At 43.4% G+C, this 24,388-nt stretch overlaps 1 protein-coding gene across 3 annotated transcripts in view; it reads left to right on the plus strand.

Annotated features, from left to right (window-relative positions):
- Window positions 1-24,388, plus strand: part of cux1b (cut-like homeobox 1b) — a 68,127-nt gene that overhangs the window by 14,815 nt on the left and 28,924 nt on the right. For all 3 annotated transcript variants that reach the window (XM_050074107.1, XM_050074114.1, XM_050074123.1), the window contains exons 2-8: window positions 4,427-4,537; window positions 9,207-9,254; window positions 13,191-13,269; window positions 15,807-15,944; window positions 18,410-18,533; window positions 22,024-22,100; window positions 23,003-23,069. In XM_050074107.1, coding sequence (XP_049930064.1) covers window positions 4,427-4,537; window positions 9,207-9,254; window positions 13,191-13,269; window positions 15,807-15,944; window positions 18,410-18,533; window positions 22,024-22,100; window positions 23,003-23,069 — 644 coding nt within the window. The remainder of the gene's footprint in view (window positions 1-4,426; window positions 4,538-9,206; window positions 9,255-13,190; window positions 13,270-15,806; window positions 15,945-18,409; window positions 18,534-22,023; window positions 22,101-23,002; window positions 23,070-24,388) is intronic.

Consider the following 24,388-nt stretch of genomic DNA (forward strand, 5'->3'; position numbering starts at 1 on the left):
AAATGAACCAGGACAGGGACTGCTGCTGTGGGCCAGTCCAGCCAAGCCAAGCAGGGCTGTTACAGCAATCACACAGACATTACAGCCCACTTAATGCTCCCCTGCACACACCATATTCCATCCTCTGCTAAACTAGACAGTGCAGTCCTAACCAGCCATAGCCAGATTTAAAAATAGTGCCGCTGTTAATGTGAAATGGTTAAACGAATTAATTCACCAGTAAATTAAACAGTTTCCAGATTTGAAAAGTAAAACATTTCAAAGTCAGGCCAAGGAGAGCCAGAGAGTGTTGACCTCAGAGACCAAGCCTGAAGGCCCAAGCACAGAGTACACACGTATCTAATGCATGTTATTTGGTGCTCTGTGGTGCACTGCAGGCACTACATTCAAGCATCCACACAAGTGCTGGTATTTGCACTTTGCCTCTGCAATTAATTATATTTCTTGTCATTACATTAGCCATGCATTGTGAAATATAGACCCCCCCCCCTAATTTGCATGTTGTTGGATTTTGTTAATTAGTTTCCTCATGTCTTGGCTCCTTGTCAAACATGTTAATTTGTAAGGTTCATCAGACTAGCATGGTGTCAATCATTGATGTCAAACATGATAGAAAGAAAGTCCCAGTGGTATGCCAGATGGCAGAGCCCCTGTAGAGCAGCCTTGCCTAAAGTTAAGAGTATTCCCATCCAAAAGTTTGGAGCTTGATGAAGCCAACGGCATAGCTGAATTTAATCGCTGCTCGTGGATGCTGCTTAATAATATCTAAAATAAACCCTGCCATAATTGACACCTAGTTTGTGAGTAAGCTAAAAACATGCAATATGAGTTGGACATGTCTGTCTGCCTAATTAGGGATGTATTGATATGGACTTCCTTTAGTTTGATTCAAAAATAATTTGCCAATATTTTACAAGCTGTGTTTGCACTGCTGACCTGTTTGTATAAACTGAAACATGCTAACATGCTCTATCCTTTTAGCTACCCAGTCTGCACACCATCATGACTTCAGATGGATAGTGACAGATGCCACCATTGCAGACGCAATAAAATTGAAACGTCTTCATCTTTCAATTTAGCCATCTATTAATTTGCTATCTTTAGTCATGACAGTAACACAAACTGCGATGTGGGTGCTATAGCAAGGATCAGGTGGCTGGACCAATTGGGCACTGACAGATCTCACTGCAATGAATTCAAGCAGGTCATCTGTATTGACATTAAACAATCTCATTAGAGTAAATATCAACCAATTTTAATTGTGCAACTGTGTTACTATACCCTGTATAGGCTTAAGAATATCGCCTTGTGAGGAAGTTGCATCTGTTGGTCCTATGTAAGTGCTCAGTCAGACACATTTGGCTATGGAAAAAAAACGTTGCACATAGGATCAAACCTGTGTCAACACTTTGAAGGTTCAAGTTTGTTTTATAAACTGAAAAAAGCCTGTAAAAAAAACCCCCTCAAATGTGCCATTTTATAGTTGGTCAAAACAAAGGTATAAGGAGAAAAATGGCATCCCCTGTGTGTTTCTAGCTTGGGTCTGCATTTCGTAACATGTAAATTGACCACAGTTCAGTCCTGTTTTATTTTGCTAAGAACCCACGTCCTACAAAAACAGCATTCAGCAGAGCAAACACCCAAACGTATTTGTCCAGTATTTCACTTAAGGCACTTAAGTATGACAACCTATCGTGCTCATACGTTGCTTAAAATGGGAATAATATCAGTTCCCTAATGGTCAGTAAGATTTGATGTGTGTGAACAAGGGGCAGGCAGCAGGGAATGTGCACTTTTGGATGTTACGCTCTATCAGCAAGATGAGTGTAAAGTCTGCCTGTGTCTGCTGATGTGGGCAGAGAGTTTGCTGCATAGTCAAAACCTGACTGAGTCTGAGGGTCCTTTTTTTTTTTTCTTCTTTCTTTTTTTTTTTTTTTTTCAAACTGAGACCATGCCCATAATTACTTGCCCACTTGGCATTGAATCAATCCTCTTTCATGTGTGATGTGTTTATTTAGCTTAGCAGTGAGAATTTTTTGGGGAGGAATGGGGATTTGGTAACACATTGGGATATGTGCAGGGTTTTGGAAAGGGATTGGAAAGAATCAAGGGCGTCAGGGATTGGCACATGACCTCCTAAAGCACAACCCTAGTGGAGGACTGTGGTTATTTCAGTTTTACTCCTGAAACAGGGCGCATTAATCAATTTATGTGAATAGATTATTGTGTTGAATTCCTTTTGACTTTTGGAAAACAAGTTGAAAGTAATTGACTTGAAGTTTGCATGGGCTAATTAGCACATCAAAGAGCAATCTAGTAAATTTAATTGAAGGTGTTTTTTACAAGGTTATATATTTCAACTCAAGCAACAACATGAGCTGTATATTTTCTAACTAGACTAAAGGTTATGCCCCTATTTCTATAAACCCATAACTCACATAAGAGAAACAGTGTTTTAGAGGCCGTGATGTTTTTACATATTGCACACCAAACTTCATTTCAGTATATTTTGTTTTAATGCACTTTTTCAAGCTGTATTTTTTAAGTTCATGCACTTAATTGTGTCCTGAGGTTGCGTTACACACACACACTTTGAATTCAAAAACCTGTACTAATCGGTCTCCTGACGTATTTTGCTTCTGCAGCGATTGAGCTCATGTAATCTATATTTTCAAAATTCATTCCTCGTGTTTAACGACTTGAATGATTAACGGCATTATTTTATATTTTGCTTTTGGGATTTACCTAAATTTGTCCTGATTGCTGCTTCTGCCTACTGAATTCTGATCAGGCTTGAAACCGAAGTGTTCCAGTGAGTCATTATATTTAAATGATTCAAGATGTATTAGCCTTAAGGCCTAATACGTCAAATTGTGATTAATATCTACCAAATTTGATGTTAGTATCTTGAACCAACTGGGCCTTATATTCTTGTTCCTGTAGCTAATCCTTACCAATATAATAATTACACCTCCATTCATGAACTAGAGCATTCATTTTTTGACAATTAATTTAACATGATTAAAATTTATAAGGTTCCTCCTTTCATCAAGCGTTGCACAGGCTTCTGCGCACGCTCGAATTCACTAACAGATAGTGCAGCTGCTCCATGGCCATGGGCAGACAGGCTGCTACATCAACTGCTCCATGGGCAGCGAGAGCAAGATGGCATGTAAGCAAGTGAGCAGTCTTTTTTTTCCCGAATGTCCTGTGCTGCTGCGTAAAATCCATTGCAGAGGACAGTCGACTAACATTTGTTATATTTTTTTATGGTTTGTGGATAAAACGAGATCACGGCTGGTCAGGGAATTAAACTTAATGCTGACGGGGGAAAAATCTCCTAATTAGTACTTGATCACACTATTTCTTTAGAGGGTTGTATTTTCTTGTGTGCGTCGGGGGTGTGGGCGATGTGGGGAGGTGGGCATGTGTGCGTGAGTGTGTTTTGGGACCTTGTCAGCAGACTGAGCCACAAGGGCCCCTGTGGTAATGTGTGTATTAAATGATTAGTGTGTTAGTTAGCATAACGGCCCTTCAGCAGCGTTTAATCACTCTCAGGGGTGGGCGGCCTCACAGGAGGTGGATGGGAGGGGGCAGAAGAAAAGGGGGAGGCGGAGTAAAGGGAGAGGAGAGCGATTTAAACGGAGGCGAAGGTACTGCTGGTTGAATGAGTGAGTGGATGATCTGCAGGGAGTACGGAAAAATGAGGGGGAAAAAAGGAGTGAGCGTGACAGGAGGCAAGAATCCAACAGAAACATAATCCAGCAATGCTCACACACTCAGCAGAGAGAGATACAATCTTTACAAGGCCTGAACGTCTTGTTAATGTCAGCACTTGGCCCATCATCTGGAACAAGTCCCATAAATAGCTATTAATAACAATGCAAAATGGATGTGGATAAAGGCGGGCCCTGCCTCAGTCTTGACAACACTGCTGTTGTTGATAATTGTGCTGTTGTTATGTGGGGAGGGGAGGGGTCGTCTGGTGCAGACAGTCAATAATTGTTGTGAACTGTGTACGCAGTAGTACTAGTAGTCTATTGCTACATAAGCTGTCATGCCCGACACAGTGGTAACTGATTGACTGACAGGCTGAATAGCTCCAGATATTGCTTGCGCTGGTAGCAGATCAAACTACTGGTGGAGCTGGGTTTTCCTTGGCGGGACATCGGTGTTGCGGTTCTGCTCTCTGCTTCTGCTGCTGCAACACACTGGCCAAGTTCAGCTGAGGCAGGACGGGTAGTCTGCAGCACGCCAGATGGGTCAAGGAGTCTGCTGTCTAGTCAGAAAGCAGCTCCTGTCTTTTTTTATTCTGAATGATAACAATGATGCTGATTATAATGACAGAGACAGTAATGACAAGTATGATAAAATGAGCCACTCTGTTCTCAGCTAAAACTAAAAAAGTTGTTTGTTTGTGTTGCAGAAAGAACTAGACGCCACCGCCACACAGCTTGCCAACAGACAGGACGAGAGTGAACAGTCCAGGAAGAAACTAATCGACCTGAGCCGCGAGTTCAAGAAGAACACACCAGAGGTGAGAAAATCAGATATTCACAGACACGCACCAACACACAGCCACGCATACATCCCGCGATTCTTTTGACAATCCTGATTTGCCTCAGTGTTTCTCTGCGTCTCCTCTCCTCTTCATAAATGTAGCCGTGATTATTTACTGAGAAAGCAGGGGAGGAGTAGACGGTGCAGAGATGCGGGCTTGGCTCCCAAAAATAGTCTCTCCATTAGTTTCCCTGAAATCCTAAAGAGACAAAACAGAAAACCCCTCAGGAGTTTGTATTATCTGACCTAGTTTTTTATGCGTGCGGAAAGTGTGGTCCGTGAGTGTGTATGTGAGAGAGAGAGAGAAATGAGAGAGAGGCAGAGCAGGAGGGAGAGAAAGAAAGAGTGTGACAACACTACTAAGTGGGATCAGGAGGGAATTCTGTCCTGTTCCTGTGTTCCCATCATTCCTCCTGGGAATATTTGTTTCATCTCTGTTACCAAGGCAACACATTTTAAACCACACAGCGAAAACAAAGTATTGTTGTGTTATTATTGGTAATGTCACCATGGTGAATTATTGATGGTAGTATGAATTATGTATGAATGGAGTAGACTGTGGATAGAAAATTGTCAACTCTCGGTGGAGTTGACAGTAGGCCTATTATAGTTACCACAGGATGAGGATTGTGACTATTGACTTCAGCTTGTAGCCCACCCGGTGTAGAGGAATATACACCAGAGGAAACTGTACCTGCATACAGAAGATGCTAATTTCACTTTACCCTACACATTCATCTCTAATCTCATTTTCAAGTATAACCACATAACTAGCAACACACAGGAGGCGAGGCAGACGCACGCACACACCGAGGTAGAGAGAGAGACACACAAAGAAAACATGCAGAGAAGCAGAGGCGCACACACAAACACACAGAGGCAGATAGCCTAGATCACAGAACAGGACACACACATTCATCAGTGTAACAAGGCTGTGATTTAGGAAGGCTCCTCTGGCGTCTGTGTGGCCCCTGGCATCTCCCTGGTATGTGGAGGAGGAATCTGAGCCAGGCCAGACGAGCGACAGGATTCATTACAGGGCTGTAACAGGCTCAATAGGAATCAGCACTAAAAATCCCGGCATTCGAGGTGTATGAGCATCAAGGCTGCCTACCAAATAGGCTGGTTCATAACGTGTGATGGCCTGCGCTTGATTAAAAATGCCCCGATCGTCTTGTGTGTGTGTTCGCAGAGCTGTGTTTTCTGTCTCTTGTGTGTGTGTGTGTGTGTGCGTGCGTGCGTGCGTGCGTGCGTGCGTGCGTGCGTGCGTGCGTGCGTGCGTGTGTGGTTGACCAGCCTATAGAGCGGGCTGTCAGCTCTCTGTGGTCTGCACCAGTCAGCGGAGATCACAGTCACATCAGATCAGACTGCATTAGGCTGAGCGGGAGTCCGTCTCTGATCCATTATTCAACAACCAGGAGACCGGCCCACGTTGACTGTGTCTAGTCTGCTGAGCTGTACTCGGTGTGAACTGCACTCATGGTCTGCATAATAACACACACACACACGCAGGCTTTTGTAGCATTTTGAAAGTAGTGCAAAGAAATGCAGCGTGAAAACAAAGTTTTCATAATTCATTAGGACTGACACACTGTTGATTTTTTTTTTTTTTTTGGAGACTACATCTCACTGTGCTTCCTAAGTTGCCTGAATTATTCATCCACTTCTTAATTTCCTTTTAGTTAGTCAAGACTCTTCTACCACACTGTTATAAAGGCAAGGGTGGGAATGGTTGTAAAATGTCCCAAAGATTGCTAGCCAGAGGCAGTGGTAGTAAAACAACTTTGTGTGTGCTTGTGTGTGTGTGCGCACGCATGCACATACACACGTTTGTGTTTAGCTGCAGGGCAGACAGACAGCGAATGGGAGTTCCATACTCCCCGGAGGATTCCTCGGGCTGGCCTGTCTGCTGTCTGCCGGCAGCTCACACACCAGCCATCCATCTCCTGCTGCCTGGCCCCCTCCACTCCCCTCGCTACACACACTCTCACACACACATACACACACAGATTGACCATGGTGTCTGTGTACATTGTTATGTTATATGGTCATAAATCTTTAGAAGTGGAGGGGGCAGGGGGGCGGAGCACCAGAGAGTGGTCCAAAGGGGTTCAGAGCTCGGGTGTTGAGCAAAAGCAGTGGCTCGACTCTGCCAGTTATTTAAATGTGTTTGTTTTTGTGGGTTTAATGTGTGTGTTCGTAAGGAAGTGTGTGTGTGTGCGCAAGCTTGTCAAACTGCAGTGTTTAGTCAACCCCCAAAACTTAGACTACAAAAATGCAAGATGAGAGGATAAACGTCTAAACTCAAATAACATCAGGAATTTAATTAATTCTGCCTAAAACGTTCAAAAAAGATTAATACAGCAACTTCAGACTATTATGGCAGTGTTGAGGCAGCACGTCATGCAGATGCAGTCTCAACAAAAGTTGAACGTTATGATTTGTACAAAGGTAGTAATTATTGCAGGACTACAGGAGTAGACTGCATTACATTATACAGAGGGTTCTTTTTTTGGTCATAAATATTTACATATGTTTCAAGCCACTGTGATAATGGCACACTGCAAGTGTAAAATAGGGAAATGAAAAGGTTTTATACGCTGATTTACACTAATACTACAGACACATTTGAGCATATTTTGCTTGGCTCTGACAAAATAGTGGGAGCTAAAAACACCTTTGTATTTATCCCAACAGGAACTAGTGCGGGTCATCTTAAAACTAACTGAAAGGAAACTGAATGGAAAATTAGGATATAATCAAAATCTAATGCAAATGACAGAGCTGACGCCGCTCTGGTGTTTTTGTGTGGGTGTTTTGTTTTTTTTTGTTGTTTTTTTTCCTTGCGCATGCTTGTCCTGTGTGTGTGTGTGAGAAGGGGAGAGCCAAGGCAGAGGAGGGGGGCTGGGGGCGGGGTGGAGGTCATTATCCCCAGCAGGGGAATATTGAATTGGCCCAGACAAACAGCCACAACGACCCCTGATGAGGTAACAATGGGGCAGGGTCACCGAGGTCATGACCTGTCCTCAGCCCCAGACAAGCAGCCTGTCTGGACCAACCTGGGATTAGGCCCAGCCCCAGACACTGGTCCCAGGTCAGTTTGGGATGCACACTCCCCGCAGCATCGGTTAGGCTTTTAGGCGGAGGTTTTCTAAAAGGCGCGGAGTCTCTCGAGCACACATCTGTCGGTGCCCTACTTCACATCTTTATTAGGCAGTTTTGTGTTATGTGTGTGTGTCCACAAACTGTGCAAATCAAATGTTCCTGTACAGAATGTCCTATTCTGCCATGCTTTTTACCGTACGCTTCAGTGCAGTTTGTCAGGATGTAGGCTCAGCTAACAGCATGGTGATTTGCATGTTCCCCTGATACATACTCGACTGGCTATCTAATCTGAAACCGCTGACTCGTACTGGAAAGTCATGCAATGGGACTTGCAGGACGAAAAGCATTTGCTTTATAGTAAAAACTTGGTGCGTGGAGACAATTTGCATTAACTGTAGTCCTACTCTGTGGCTCATTCACTCTCTGTCTCACACGCACTAGTGGTGCCTCTGGGTGGCCCAGGTGGTGCTGCACCTGTTCTTGTGAGAAACGCCGTCCGCCAGAGCACCTCAGGGTACAAACCTGGCCTCCTCCCTACCCTCATGTTCATCACTCGCTCACGCATCACTCATTATTCATCGGCAGTGGCGAGAGTGGTCGCTGCTTGGATTCAGTGACTGACTTCTTTGATCATGTGGTCTGCTCAGTAGGTTTTCACTGCCTCTGAACATTAGTCATTATGTTTACATGCACACTAATATTCCACTGTTATTCCCAATATGACAATATTCTGAATTCGATGCAGGTCAGGTGAACAGCATATTACATTTGGTTATTCCGAATTAGGCTTTTTCCCAAATTTAGCATTCTCCAGCTGAGACATATCACAAATGTCGGTTTAATTGGGTTTTAGGGGCTTTGTTTGGACTGTATACAGTTCAGTTAGTGTATGTGTCTCCATTGTTTTAATTTGCTGCAGACAGCTTCCTGCCTGTTTACGGTCAGCTCTGTGCGTTGCCATGAATATGTTGTAAACATACCAACTCGCCAACAGGTTGCAAGGCTCGGGTAGAGACGCATGCTCAAAAGAAAAGCCCCACTTTTCTGGTCAGAATGAGAAACACACCCACTTTTAATCATTATGAGAGACTTGGATATTTGTAGATATCGCAACACCAACCTTTTCAAGCAGGTAGCTAAAAAAATTCAAGGAGGAGACTGTGTTCGCACAGTCGGAACAAGTTCGCCACCAGGGAAAAACTTTGAAAAAATTCTCCTTTTGATGCATTACATGCAAAATGGCACAAGCAGCACCAGCTGTTCTACTTTTCCATATTTTGTTGTGATAATGGCATGTAAAGGCACGTAATTCAGAGTATGCATGGCTGCGTGTAAACGGGAATATTAACGCAATATTTATTTTCATCAGCCATGGAAACAGCTTAGTAGGAGTATTGTTTTTTTTTAGGAATAAGGGCAAAAACTGGAGAATTTTGTGCATGTATGAGTTGTTACTGCCACATCTTCCTATGTATTAACTGTTGATTTTCTCAATTTTGAGAGTCCCTATTACTAACCCCCTCCTCTCTTTATTTTTTTAGGATTTCCGGAAACAGGTCGCCCCATTGCTTAAGAGCTTCCAAGGAGAGGTGAGTGTGTTATTGGGAATTCATATTGACACAGTGATTGACTCACATGTTCCAGCTCAACATTCAAACAGTGCATTTTATAAAGCCTGTCTGACATTCGTCGACTGGTCCTGCTCCCTCTCTCACTGCCCCTTCTCTCCCCTTTTTCCGCCTTCGTCTTTCCTCTTAAATCGTCATCGCTTCTCTCTCACTTCTCTCCCTCCTCTCTTCTCTCTGCCATCCCCTGTTCTCCCTCTTGCCACTATCTCATTTCCCCTCTTTCCTCTCCCTCTTTTCTTCGCTCTGCTCTGCTCTTGATTTTCTGTCCTATTCATGAAGTCCTGTAGCCCGAGGGTGTGTTTAAATTGCATCCTGCAAAAAAAAAAAAAGGCACCACAAAACCCCGGCTCTAGCCAGTCACAACTCACCGAGTGCTATTTCCTCAGACTTTGTTTGTCTGCATGATTCGGTGGGGTTATTTGTTGATCTGGTGAATCATGAGCCAGTTTTGTTCACTGTGGCTCATTTATTTACTTTCAATTTAATGTTGCGCCCTAGGTTTCGATGTACCTTGACCTATAAGAGGTGACTTTTGTGTGTGTTTGTGTGTGTGTGTGTGTGTGTGTGTGTGTGTGTGTGTGTGCGCGTGCGTGCTATATCATACTCCCACCGTTCCCCTCTATCTCCTCCTCCATCATTTTGGCCTATTTCCATCATGACTCCTCCTTTCTGGCAGCCATGCATTTCCAGTTCACTCCCATATGTGAAAGTCAGAGGGTAGGAGTGGAAGCGGCTGGTTTAGACTGGGGCGTTATTTGGGGTTGGAGTGGGTGGACATTTAGCCCAACAGTGTCTCTTCCCCAGCGCACACACACACATGGACACACACATGCACGCAAACAGAATCATCTCAATAGATAGTGACAGGGCTGCTTTGCTACTGGCCATAGAATATTACAGTTTAACACTGGGTTAGTTTCCATATTCTTGTGTTAGAGCAGCAACCACAGCCAGTGGTTATGTAAAAATGCTGTAATTTATAGTGGTCCCACCATGTTCTGCTGATGATCCACAGTCTATTTAGAGAATAGAAACGGCAGCAATATAATTGCGGCTTTGTCAGCTGTTTCCACCATCCTCATGTTGACACACCTCGACGGCGTGCACACCAGAACACGCTGAGGCACATAGTGGGTGGTCGCGGAACTGAGAGAGACATTATCTTATGATTATTGAGATAATACTGTACACCCGCGCCAGTCTTAGAGCAGCCCATCAATCAGTCGACTATTTTGCGCGCTTGCATGCCACAACATGAGTAGCTTTGAGAATGTGTAATTTTAGCCTGTCTTTGTTTGCTTACCCCGCCGTGCTTTGATCAAGGACAAGACAGCACCAGAAACCAGAGGGTCTTCCTGTTAAAGTCCCACAGTAACTCATCCCTAAGCATTTTACCCTCGGAGCTTGAATCTTTACTAAGTGAATGTAGAACCTGGGCCGCACAATAAAAAGTTTTATCCCAGGAACTTGGAGGTCTTGATACTCTGTTTAATCTTTGTCATTGAAAGGTGGATGCCCTCAGGTCATAATTATTACCAATAACAGTACTGTTTCCACAAGGCCTCAGTTTGGTAAACGGGTTATGTGTGTGCGTGTATGTGTGTTTGTGTGTGTATGTTGCATGCTCAGTGTTCCTTGTTGGTCCATCGATCAGATAAGCTTTTCCATTATCCAAGGCTTCAGTCTCTGCTTCCCATAGCCTCCCCTTATCAGACTCCACTGGGGCCACACACACATACACACACGTGCACACACACACGCAGGTCAGCCTGATGCCCTTCACACACTATGGGTTAGATAGGGGAGCGAGGCGGTGCTGAGTGATGGTGGCACAAGGTGCTGACGTATGTACGTATGTGTTTGTGTGTGTGGATGTGTCAGGGATACCTTTTGCAATTGCAAGCACTTCTCATCAGTAACCTACTGATACTGGTGAGGTATCATTTGTGTCACTTCATTTGTTTTGCTTGGTCTGTGTGTGTGTGCGTGTGTGGGATGGGGGCAGGGGAGCATGTAATAGCAGATGTCATTGGGATTGGTTGAAAGAGCTGCAGTTTGGAACAGCAGGATTGTATTTGCAAATCCTGGGTGGTCTTCTAATGGCTCTGGTCCTGCAGTTAACCTGCCTCTAACTGTAGGGTGTGTCCTACATTAAATGTCTATTTCCTGCCTCCCATGTTGGGCTATATAAAGCTGCTGTACCACTGACCTTGGCCCAGTCATTGTACAGTCACGCAGCCGGCTTCCTTCACTGCCATCGGCAGATCATTTTTGCGTTGGTTTTGTGAGCGTGTGTGTTTCTTCTTTATCATGAGATTATGTGGTGGTACTCTGATCACACAGTCTTAAATATATACACACGTGAACACACATGTCGACACTGATGAACAGGTCTGGTGTTGGTGTGTGAGAGGTATTAGTACTCAGCATCAGTAATCTCCCATTAGTGGCCTTGCATTTGAGGATCCTGATCGCTCAATGTCACATAGCACATGAAGAGGGTAAAGTACATGATGCAGCATGATGTGAGAATGAGATATAGTAGTAGGGAAGTGTGTGCGCGCGGGTGTGTGTGTGAGTGCGAGAGAGGAAGGGAGAGAGACAGGAGCCCTGTACATGCCAGATAGGCAGAAGTGTGTGACACAGAAGCATGTGAGAAAGACTGACACTGAAAAAGATTGAGGGAAAGAAAAAAAAATGAGTCAGAGAACATGGAAGTGACAAGAGGGAGAATTCCACAGAGAGAGACTGAGAGAAAGACATAGAGAAATAAAGGGTGGGGGGGGGGTGGGGGTGGGGAAGAGGGAGGGGTGCTGGCACCAGCCTACTCAGGGCCAGATGTTTTGCGGCTAAAAAACTAGAGATGAATCAAAGCCATGTGAAGAGATTTATTAGGTTCCCATAGGAGCCCAGGCAGTATTACATGTAGCCCGCTCTGTTTACAGTGGCAAGAACCCCTAAACCACCCATCAACTACACTACTGGCTTGGCTGGGAATGTGAAGACTTTATATTTGGACTTATATAGGCTTTTGTCTTTATTCCTTTTCTCTCAGTGAATGTGCTGGAGGAGTTGGAAGAGAAACACAAGGCTGTTTAGTCTGAGTGCGTGAGCCAGAGTAGTCAGCTGTAGCTCTGCCCAGTACAGTAGCACCCTCTGAATGTCTTTATTTGGCATCTGTTTCCCTCGATTTAGACTTGATTTCAGATGCGTTTCGCCTACTCTGTCTGCTTCTCATATTGAAGTGTGACACAGAGACTATAGTAGAGCATGCTGCCTAATGTTTCAGCATTGAAAACAGTGTAAAAGTTCCCCCAGTATCATTTTTAGAATTAATCTCTTATGGATCCAATCTAATGCTGTCCATTTCAATAATATCGGTGATGGAATGCATGCCGTGCCCTCTTGTGTTAATGGCTGCATCAGTAATGGATCCACACTGTATTGCTGCTAAGAGCTGACTGAATAATCTGCCCCTGCTGTGGCTGGAAAGACTGAGCCAGCTGTTTAATGATGTCAGCGTGCTGGAGGGGAAACGAACACACACATTTGCACACGCACACACACAAACCGACGGACAGACGAAGTTAGGCACACACACTGGAGGACAGACGGACGCGGATACGCACGGGCACGCGGCAAACGAAACGCATCAGTCATCAGCTGAACAGCTGAACTGACTTCACGGGAAGGAAACACCAACGCAGCCACTGTCAAGACAACCGCGATCGCATTCAGCATACCGACACATAGTGAGGAAAGACAGATATATAGACGACTCTTACTGTGAAATTAATGGGCCTTCCTTTGGAGTGTATGGATGTGACACCCAGTTTCTGAGGTTGTGTAACTGACAATTAACTATTCTTTCCCCCCCCCCTCTCTCTCTCCCTGCAGATTGATGCTTTGAGTAAGAGAAGTAAAGAAGCAGAGGCCGCCTTCTTGAACGTGTACAAGAAAATAATCGATGTCCCAGGTAAGACTGCGTTTCATGTCTGCGCTGCGTGCATCTTCGTGTGTGTCAGTGTAAGTGTGTTTGTCTAGACACCTCCGGAGTCCAAAAAACATGATCAGGAGACCCCCTTATCCATGCAGACAGCACCAACAGGGGAAGAGAAAAAGCATGACACCGTCCCTCTGGTGCTCCTTCACTGTGCATCCAGGCGTGTGCGACGCCTTAATATGTCCCCACGAGATCTCATCCCCACTGGTGAAGCCTTTAGAGGGTCTTAACAGAAGGTGCGTCCTGATACGGATGACAAGTGCGCCCACGATTGGCTGCCGCAAAGTGCACACATGAGCAGTCACGTTCAGCACACTGAGGCCGTGGAGGGACACGCAGCACCGAGTGTTGCAGAACACACACACAGAGGCCACAGAGCTACTGGTTGGAGATTTCAGCTGTATGGGAGCCCTAGAGGGGCCGTGTATGTAGAAATGAGAGAGAAGTTGAGTTCATCTATAGCGTAAGGAGGTCATCATATTCCCACATGGATAGACCTACAGTAATATCTTTGGATTGTACTGCTCCCAATAAGTCAGCGCCAGCTCTGACGGGGCTATTCTTAACTTGCAGCGAGACAATGATGTAATGCCTGATGCACACACGCACACAGACACAGACCAGCCTGACTAATGCAGCAGTCTTGAAAGAGGAAACAGTGTGTTTTGTTCTGTCTTCTATCAACTGAAGGCCTGGTTAGTCAGCCCAGTGTGCTCTGCTTTAGATTAAAGGTGTCTGGCGAGAGCGCTCAGCACCAGTGGCCCACAAGTCAAACTGCTTTTAACAGGCTGTACAGTTGATTTGGAGGGGGGCCTATGTGAAGGACGAAGGTCTGATAAGATGGAGAGAAAGTTGATTTTCAAGGGCGCCGCAGCAGATAGGAGTCCAAATTCAGGGCGCAGAGTTATGTTCCTTAATGTTTGTTTGTACTTGTGTGTATTTGTATGAGACTATACAAGTGTGCACGTGTGTGTGCGACAAGGTGTGTGTGTGTGTGTCAGAGCTTAGCCCTGCATGGTGTGTCACCTTGACAGCACAAAATCAGCATGAAATTCCCCAATCGTTCTCTGCTGATCTCTCATTAGCATAGTTAAGATATCTAACTGCGTCAGACATGAGACACACACACACAAACGCACACACACATACACAGCCCTTACCCCCAGCTGTAAGCTGTCAGTTCCTCTTATCTGTACAACACACACACACACACATAAACACACACACACACACGCAAACTGCTCTTTTAGCTGGCATGCTGATGAGCGTCGCCTGCGTCTCTTGGCTGCCTGTCACCAGTCTGCCACCCATGAGCACCAATCAGATGTGATTGGCCTGACTGACAGGGCTCTCTTCATCACACTGACAGTTAACCCTGCTGTGTGTTCACAGAGATGTTGGTAAAATGCCTCCAGAAAGTTGTCTTTCTTCCTTCTGTCTCTCGTTTCTTTAATCTCTTATTTACCTTTTGCATTGCCTGTTTTACGACTCCACTTTGTCCATCTGTCTGCTGCCATGTTTCTCTTTTTTCTCGCTTTCAAGCTGCATCATAGTGAACACTTTAACTGATCATAGCCCAGTAATCTCTGTCGTTAATGCGTCTCATCTGTGGTACTGTCTGTGTCTCTCTACAAGTTATCCAGTTCCCTTGCTGTGTCAGCAGTTGACGCATGAATTTTTCCCCCCACTCAAAACCAAAGTGTATCTCATACACCGACAATAGTCCATGTTGATACAATGGCTGATAGTGTATCATTCAATAACCTTCATGGATAAACAGAATGTGAACACTAACCACGACCTTTCAGTGTCGTGTTTTGATAAGCAAACCAGATCTCTGTTCTGTTCTTCTCTTTCTTATCAGTGAAGTACACTAATGCTTTCTACGAATTTACCATAGAGTCAGAACAATACTGGATTTTTTAGGTTGTTATCAACACTTGAGAATAATTAAAATTCAATAACAATGTATTGAACAATATCCACATGTGGCTGTTAAAGGTTCATGATAAAGATTACAGTTGAACAATAATATTTATAATTTACAAATCACAGAACAGTGGAATCTTATGAAATATATTGCTTTTGCACATCTATTAAAATATCCACAGATCCCTTTGATCATTTATTAATCTGTGATTATCAAGTATTAGATGATAAAATTAGTTCTTCAAATACAGTCAAGCTTTGACCTAAAGATGTCCGATGCATCAGTGACTGTACATGGAACTCACCTGGTCATAATACTGCTAGTAATTGTGATATTTTTCGGTCCTTGCCGGAACCAGTAATCCTCCACAGGGAGATCAAAGGTCAGGGTCGGCTCCAGAACAGTTCTCCTGGAACTGCACGAGATTCATTGCCTTGCTCAAGGACACTTCACCAGGGCAAACACTCCCTCTCACAGGGCCTTGAATGTAGTTATTCCTAGCTCGCAACGCCACCTCGCCACCCTTGTTTGTGTAATCTGCTTTGCACTGTGTTAACGTGGTGTGTTTTGTCTCTGCCAGATCCTGTACCTGTGCTGGAGCTGGCTCAGCAGCTGCAGCTGAAGCTCCAGAGGATGCACGACATTGAGACAGAGAACACCAAACTTCGAGAGACACTGGAGGACTACAACAAAGAGTTTGCAGAGGTCAAAAACCAAGGTTAGAGACAGGATACATGCAAAGGCACGCAGTTTGGGATTTTTCTGACTTTGAGAGGAGCATGAATGTAGGGCACACAATTAATCATAGATAAGCACATAGGAAAATTTCATATACCTCTACTAGTGTTACTGTAGTTCAGGAGTGTTTTAAAGTTATATTTATAGCCACTTAATGTGCAGAATACACCCATGTGACCGAAACAAAACTGATATGGTGAAGCAGGCTGCTCTGTTGAGAAAGAACTGCATACGCATGTTGGTATTTGAATGAGTAATTTAACATCTGGCCAAAGGACAACGGCCTTTTAGATAACACTGGCACCTTTACAGTGATGCTGAACAACGGGCATTGTCTAGGGCTGGGTGATACTTTTCGGCAGTATCTCGATACACAATATACATCTCAATAATTATGTGAAGTACTGTTATAATTATGTTGATTAAAATACTCTTATAATAAAGTAAAATAAGTATTGATATAAAATAAAATACCATTTAAATAAAGTTTCAGAACTGTTATAATAAAGTTTGATAGAATATTGTTATAATGTAATAACTGGAACCACTGGTGCTTTTATTCTGAAAAACCAGGCTTGGCTTGGATTGGACGTGCTCCGGCCAACATTTAGATGTTAGCAGAAAGTTCAACAGTTACAGCGGCACCATTAGACGTAAGGATTTATTCACTGTGAGCGGGAAACAAGCAACGCTCCAGTTCATATATTAATATTTGCAAGTCACACTGGTGCTCCATGGTCACAAAATGAGACTAAATGGTCGTGGTCTGGAGCCCGGTAGATACTAAAACACATGTGCCTTATTTTCACAAAATAGTCATTTTATACATCCCATGTGGAACAACCTGTAATGCAAATTCCCCACCTTTAGCATTGTCCTTGTAAGAATAGATTAATGAAAAGAAGAACATACAGACCTTGAGCGAAAGTGTAAAGACTGGATTTGTCATAAATGTAAAAATGCAGTTTCAAGTAATCACTGTCAGATGGAAATATTGTACAAAGGTAGATGCCTTTTTTTTTAACTTTACAGTTAAGCTACAACAAAAGATGTAATATTGTAATTATTTTAAGATTTTCTTCCTGCTGCTAGTTTGAGAAATTCCACACTGTTAAATGTAAAAGGTAGAAACGTGTAAATGAAAAATGTGCGAAGAGAAAAATTGCAGTGAAGCCATTTCTGCTATGCTCGAAGGTAACCTCACCGTAATGTCTGCAAGCTGATGAACTTTTAAGTGCAAATATAAGGTCAAAGCAACATATTTAGAAGGCCTCTTCAAAGGAAGAGGCCACATTTGAACATATTTTAATGCCTTATAAATTTTTCAAAAACACAAAAAATGTACAAGGTTTTACATTTTCAAATAGGTTTTCAGGGGGAAAAAACACGAGGCACAGTTTCATGAATAAAAAACGACAGGCTACCTCAGGGTAAAGAAAGATGGAAAAACTGACAGAGGCAGAGAGATGAGTGAGAAGGAGTAATAAAAGTGGTGTAATTTCAGTCGAAAAGGAGGAGTGAGCGAGCGAGAAGGGAATGTTTTGGAATCCCCCTTTCCTCAGTGAGAGTTAATTGGAACAGCTCGATAGCGGCAGGGTTCCATTCTGCCATTGATTTTCCTGTTCCCTCATCCTTTATCCCTCCTTCCCGCCTCAATAGATGGGGGATATTTAAACCCCAAAACACACTGTGGAACTCCCACTCCTGTTAAACGCACACGCCGACCTGCCCGCACACTTGCACACGCACGCACACACACACATACAAAAGAGTGCAATGGCCATTGATCCCCGCAACCTAAATGTTTAAAGTTCAGTTAAGCAGTTAAGGGGTAAGAGGGCTCTGAGGGGACTCTCCTCTATTGATTATGTGTCAGAGCAGTGAGACTGGAGTTTAAATCACACGCACACACATACACACACACACATACAAAGTGCTAAGAGCCCTCAGTCAAAGGCGGCAAGCAGCAATGCTCTTTATCATTGTCTCACTCACTTATATCTTTCTCTGAGAAACACACACGCACACACACACATGGAGGCCTATTTATTACCCCAGTTATGTGTTAGATTTATTTCAGGCTGCCCCATACAGAGCTCAGCCGTCAGCAGGTTATGGGGTTTCAGCACTAATGCAGTCCTAATGAATACAGCATATCTACTGTTGGTGAACGCTGAATATTCTATACCAGTCATGGATGTAAAGATTAAGCAGGAGCCATAGGGGCCAAGGCCTTTCGTCTGTGCTGACAGAGGAAGAATGTAGGATATGAAACGCTGTTCCTTAAGCAAAGGTCAAACCCCTCATCAGAAGCATTATCGTCATCACTGCCATTTATCACGTCTTGGAAGCCGCTGTAGTCTGTTGTCTATATATTTTGCAAATTGCCCGTGTTTTAACTCTTCCTCTCTTTTCTCACGACGTCCGACTCTCTTCCTCCTCCAGAGGTGACCATCAAGGCCTTGAAGGAGAAGATCCGCGAGTACGAACAGTCTCTGAAGAATCAAGCTGAGAACCTGGCCCAAGAGAAGCAGCTCCAGCTACACAACGACTATGCAGAGAAGGAAAGGTATAACTGGGCTTCTCTGTAGCTCCACAGTACTTCATTTATAACAATATGTTGTGACAGATTTTATCTTGATCCAAAAATTGCAGCTGCTGTGATTTGGATATTGCACTTGGCCATATTGCGGTTTCGATAATGTGTCGATTAATTGCGCGGAGTAACAACCTCTGCATTATTTTGTCAAGCCTTCGGGTCATTGTAGGCAGACCTGCTATGATTCTAATCAGACTTCTGCCTTTATTCAGCAGAGCTATTCACGACTTAATTATTTCTCCTCAGCTAATAGTCCTTGGACTTTTTCTCATAGTTATCAGTTTAATCAACAAATTGCTGCTTATTGCTTCCCCGACATTGCCCTCCCTTTTACGGAAGAATGCAGGAATGGAAAATACAGAAAAGACAAAGCCAGCATTTTTGTCATGTGGGTGCTTGCCATTCTTCTCTTGATGGGAATCAACACCTCAGACTCCTATTTTCTGTCTTTACCACAGTATCTTTCAGCTTTGTTTGTTAGAATAATTGCCACCACAGACATCTGCTGTGTCTGAAAATATACGGTTACTGGATGAAACCCACCAAAATTACTATATAATGACAAAGATTATGCTGAGGTGTCGCTTTATTTTGATACAAAGTAATTCATTTTGATTTAATAGGTTACTTCCTTTCCAAACCCACTTTAATGTGTGTGATTTTCAGATACACAGGAAGCCTGTGGCAGTAATAAATAAGCTCAAAATTGCTGCCAGATATTTAAGGAACATTAAAAAACAATGCCGACTACTAAGATGATATATTAACTCTTACAAAGGCTCAAATGAGTCATTCTGATACCGTCCTTTGCCAGGAAGGAGCCCATTCAACATTAAGATGAAGGCAGCTATAACATTGTTAACTTAAAAACAGTCTTGGGCACAGTTCCTCCTGCGTCTCCCAGTAAATTCAGATTAATATGATGGTGGCCAGTTTAAATGATCATGTGAATCCACGAGAAGTTCAGTCTTTCAAATGCAGGTGGAGAATTGACTCTTCAACCTTAAATGTAGTTATCTCGGATAACTGTGTGCTCCTATTTAGAATGAAAGAGGATAAATAAACGTGTGCAGGGTTGAGGAGAGATGATGAGCACTCATATGATTAGCTGGTGCAGCCTCAGGGCTTAAAGAGACAGCACATTTACAGTGAGGGTGAGCAGGAGTTAAAGACTGTGATGGACGTGTCAAACCCAAAAATGCTTCTTAACTAGGAAACCCAGCACTGCCAAAAGTCTTAAAACTAATAGAGAATTCAGTACAGCCAGTAGAGGTCAACAACACAATGCTAAAGACATTATATGCTGGCTTTTCCTAAAAAAAAAAATGTTGTATAGACCAGGTTTCCAACTGGTCCAGCCACGGGGTCCAGATTTTTCCTTACTCATTATTCACAAAGGTTAATATATTCAGCATCATACTTGGTTTGGCCATGTCCTCAAGCTTGTTTGCTGTCTCTGTTCAGTAGCTGTCCATTATTCACCAACTCTACAGCAAATAATGGCACTTCAAAATAAAAGCTTGTGCAGGACATTCACTATACTTTAAAATAAAGTGTGTTTTTTACAAACTTGACACGTTCATGAGTCACTTGCGGTCCATTCAGAATGGACCAGCAACCCACCAGTTGGGAACCACTGGTATAGACACACTTATGACCCACTGGAAGTGCGTTGCAGCGTATTTTTCCACAGAGACACTGCTCTCTGCCTGTATGTTCTTATCTTTGCCGTATTGTCATTTATGGGCGTGTACCTCTGCAGCGCTCAGGTGAGCTTTATATAAAGGTAGCGACCAGGTACCAGACTGTAAGCAGCAGACATCCAAGGGACACAGCACCCGAAAAATGAGAATGAATCTGGGATTGGCTTTTACTTTCACTATCGTTGGCAATAACAAACAGTACCAGACAATCCTGCATAGTGTACCTTTAATGTGCATTTTTTACTGTTAATGGTAAATGGCCTTGCACTTGTATAGCACCTTTCTAGTCTTCCGACTTCTCAAAGCACTTTACACACAAGTCACGTTCACCCATTCACACACGCATTCACACACTGATGGCCGAGGCTACTGTACAAGGTGCCACCTGCTACTCAGTTTGTCGGACATTCACACATTGATGGCACAGCCATCGGGAGCAATTTGGGGCTCAGTATGTTGCCCAACGACACTTCGACATGTGGTCTAGAGGAGCCGGGGATCAAACCACTGATCTTCCAATAAGTGGATGACCTGCTCTATGTCCAGAGCCTCACCACACTCCACCATGCAGATTTAATAATGATATATTATGGTAGGCTACAAATGTCCTTTCAAAGAAAAAAAGGAAGTGGGAGATATTCTCCCATTTTTTTCCATTGCATCAGTTTATTTATTTATTTTGTAACACAGGAAATTACTTCCTCTGTGGTGGTTGATCTCTTAGCAGTATTTGGATACAACGTGCAAACCCTTTTCAGCAACTTTTACCTGCATATCAAAAAGTTTTATGTCACTTTCAGTTTTTCTAAAGAGAAATAAGTAGTTTAAATTACTTTCTTTTAGTTGCATCATATTCTGCTTTAATTCTAAAGTACAAACCACTGCCAACAAATGCTGCTGATATTTTTACACTCCACTGCAGTTATTAAAAGACTATTGAAGAAATGTTCTCAGACATCACTCTGATGAAAATCTCTGGCCCACTTTATGTTGATTTGTAAGATTTGTGTTTATTAAACGTACATTACAGAGCCCATATTTCCCCTCTTGTCAATCATCTTGTTTGCTGAGTTAGAGCTCATTGCCCCTTTCAGACGTACAGCAGAAGATCAATTGTCCAACTGTATTTCCTTTACGTCAGTGTTTTATAGGCCCCTTCCTGTCTGCAGAGAGCTGACTTCCTGTGTCTGAGAGGGCCAGTAAATGGATGGCACCTCTGATGCATTTTATCCTGCAAGGAGTGAGGGAAGGAGGGAAAGCGAGAGAGAGATGAAAGGATGAAGTAGAGGGCAGAAAAATAGAGATGACAGGAGAGACAGATTGGCGGAGAAGGGGGGCATCAAAGAGTGCCATAAAGACCGTCTTTGTGCTAGATTATTGATGTTTTTACACGCAGTGGCAATTTCTCAGCAGAGCCCAACTTTTTATATGCTAAGAATGAATCTATTTTATCCTTGTGGTTTCTGACGCCCCCTCCCCCCCTCTCTTACTCAACCCTTGCTCTCTCTCTCCCTCTCTCTCCCCCCGGGTGTAGTGTGCCCCAGTGGCCAGACATTCCTGCCTAATAGGGCTGCTTAATGAGGAGTGGGTTGTGTTGGGAGGATTTTAGTGGGGAAAACACTTCAGAAATGGTGGGAAAATAGAGAATAGTTGCAGTTGCCACAAAGTGTGAACCCAAGATTTACTGACTCAGTATCTCTATCTGTGACTCTCTGCTCCCGCCTGTCTTTTTCCTCTCCTTCTGTCTGCCTCTGTAGGAAACTCCAGGAGAGCCAGGACTCCATGTCCTCAAGGTTGGAAGAGGCCGAACACAAGGCCCAGTCCCTACAGACAGGTACCAGCCTACTCAGTCTTTATAGACCTGTAACCAGCTCAGATAAAATGGCAGCCTTATTATTGAATTCAAGGTGGTGCCGGCTTTAAAGCCTCTAAAAGATGGGTTTCAAATCTTAAGTAATTCTCACTGGATGTTTATTCATTGGTAATGTTTGGGGATAACCATCCCATGTGAAATTGAAAACTCAGAACCTTAATCTGCTTCATCTTGACTTGATGGGTGTGGTTCGATCACAGTGAAAAGTGGCCTAGCAACATAACAAATAACTGTCACATCTGGCCAGTGAGAAAAGCACAGACAACAAAACAAATACAGAAATATCTCATGAAACAACAAAAATGTTTCTTTGTCAGGAAACTGTAAAAATTGTAGCAGTAAGCTTAATTAATTATTAGTAAGTGTATTTATATAACACTTTTCAAAACAGATGAAACAAAGTGCTTCACAAGACAATAAAAACAGATAAAAAAGCAGCGTAAGAAACATTAAAGTAACTAATAAAACAAATATATATATAGAGTGGTAAGATGCATATAAACACACACACACACACACACACATAAAAAGGACATATATGCATACACACACAACTTCATATAAGACAAAATAATCCAGATACATACAAACATAAGGCACATACTAAAACAAAAATCCTTTAGCAACTCATCGCCACCTAGGGCAGCTCTGAAAGTCAGCTGATCCAATGGGAGAGGCGAGATTGTTCCAAAGTCTGGGACCTAGGACAGCAAAAGAGCAGTTGCCTTTGGTCTTGAAATATGTCCTTAGGGCACTAAGTATTGTTCATACATGAAAATGACTTCTTCATTTGAGGGCTGACGCTGACTTGTAGCAGGGAAACTTACAACTTCTCACAATGACCCTTTTCCTGTCTTTTACAGCACTTGAAGCAACTCAGGCCGAGCTCTTTGATTTGAAGACCAAGTATGATGAGGAATCCACAGCAAAGTACGTGTCTCGGTGATCTATGTGTGTGTTTGCGGGTGACTTCTCCCCCTCTGGCTCCTCCATAGTCTGTTCCTGACATAATCATCCTGTTTAGTGAATCTCCTTGCCTGGAAACTCCCCCCTTCTCCCCTAAACAGCTGGATTGTCTCCCACAACGCTCAGCAGCCTCCAAATCCCAGCATTACCCACGCACTGTAAATACTGACAGGGATTGTAATGTGTTCTGCAGCCACAGCAAGCACCAAAATAGTGATTTTTTTTTTTTGGTCTGTGGTAGAGGCTAAAGCGCTCTGTGATTCATCAGGGTCATGACAGAGAGGAGAGGCTGACGAGGGTCACTTTGAGATCTCTTGACTAAAAGCCACGCAGGCTTCTAACAGGACCTGTAAGATAAGGTGGCTTCAATTACTTGAGCTGTGGGCATCTATCATTATCGATCTTATAGTGGTGGCGAGGATGAGAACAGAAGCTTTTCCATGTCAGCACTCTTCGCTGTGAAGTGGCACTTTATGACATTCACACTCTTTGTTCCCCCGGGGTTAGTAGCGGGAACCAGAACCACTCGAGCACCCAAACCAGCGTTCAGAAAGCTTAAAATTCTGAGAAGAAAAACAAAGCCTTTCATGGTGTTTTATTGGTAATTGGTGTACTGCAAACCAAAACAAAACAGATTGCACTTTCCTAACATGAACTCTTTCTTAAAATTCAAGACTATTGATAAAATGGTCAAGGACGTCTTGCGTGCGCCGTGCACACAAAGTACGGCAGAGTCTCAACTTGGCTTTTAAGGTTTTCCCCCCACCCCATTTACCATGCCCCAAACTCACTGTGTCTCTCCATTAACAGAGTTGTTAAATTGATTGGCTGTTAAAAACAGATCGATCCCTCTTCTCTCTTCCTCACAATACTTTTTTCCCCCCTTTTCTACCTCCCTCGCTCCCACACTTTCTTTTATCTCTTGCATTGTGTGTGTGCGAGTGTAAGAGGAAAGGCGACAGGAAGATATTGCACGCAGTGTAATGGCACTAATCAATAGGTTTCATAGTCTATCAGAGCTCCCCCTCCTCCTCTATATTTGCTTTCCCCGTGACTATATTTCAATGCTCCTCTACTTTGTCTCATTTCTTTACACTTTCTTCTTCCTTTTTTTCCGTCCTTGTCTGTTCCTTTTATGTCAGAAGAAAACACATTTTGAAAAGACACATATAGTAGGCCCCATTTGCTTACAGAAGCTAATAAACACATGCCGGCCCACATCCACACACACACACACACACACACACACACACACACACACACCCACACACACACACACACAC

The sequence above is a fragment of the Epinephelus moara genome, chromosome 2 (assembly GCF_006386435.1).
Source record: "Epinephelus moara isolate mb chromosome 2, YSFRI_EMoa_1.0, whole genome shotgun sequence".
NCBI classification, from domain to species: domain Eukaryota; kingdom Metazoa; phylum Chordata; class Actinopteri; order Perciformes; family Serranidae; genus Epinephelus; species Epinephelus moara.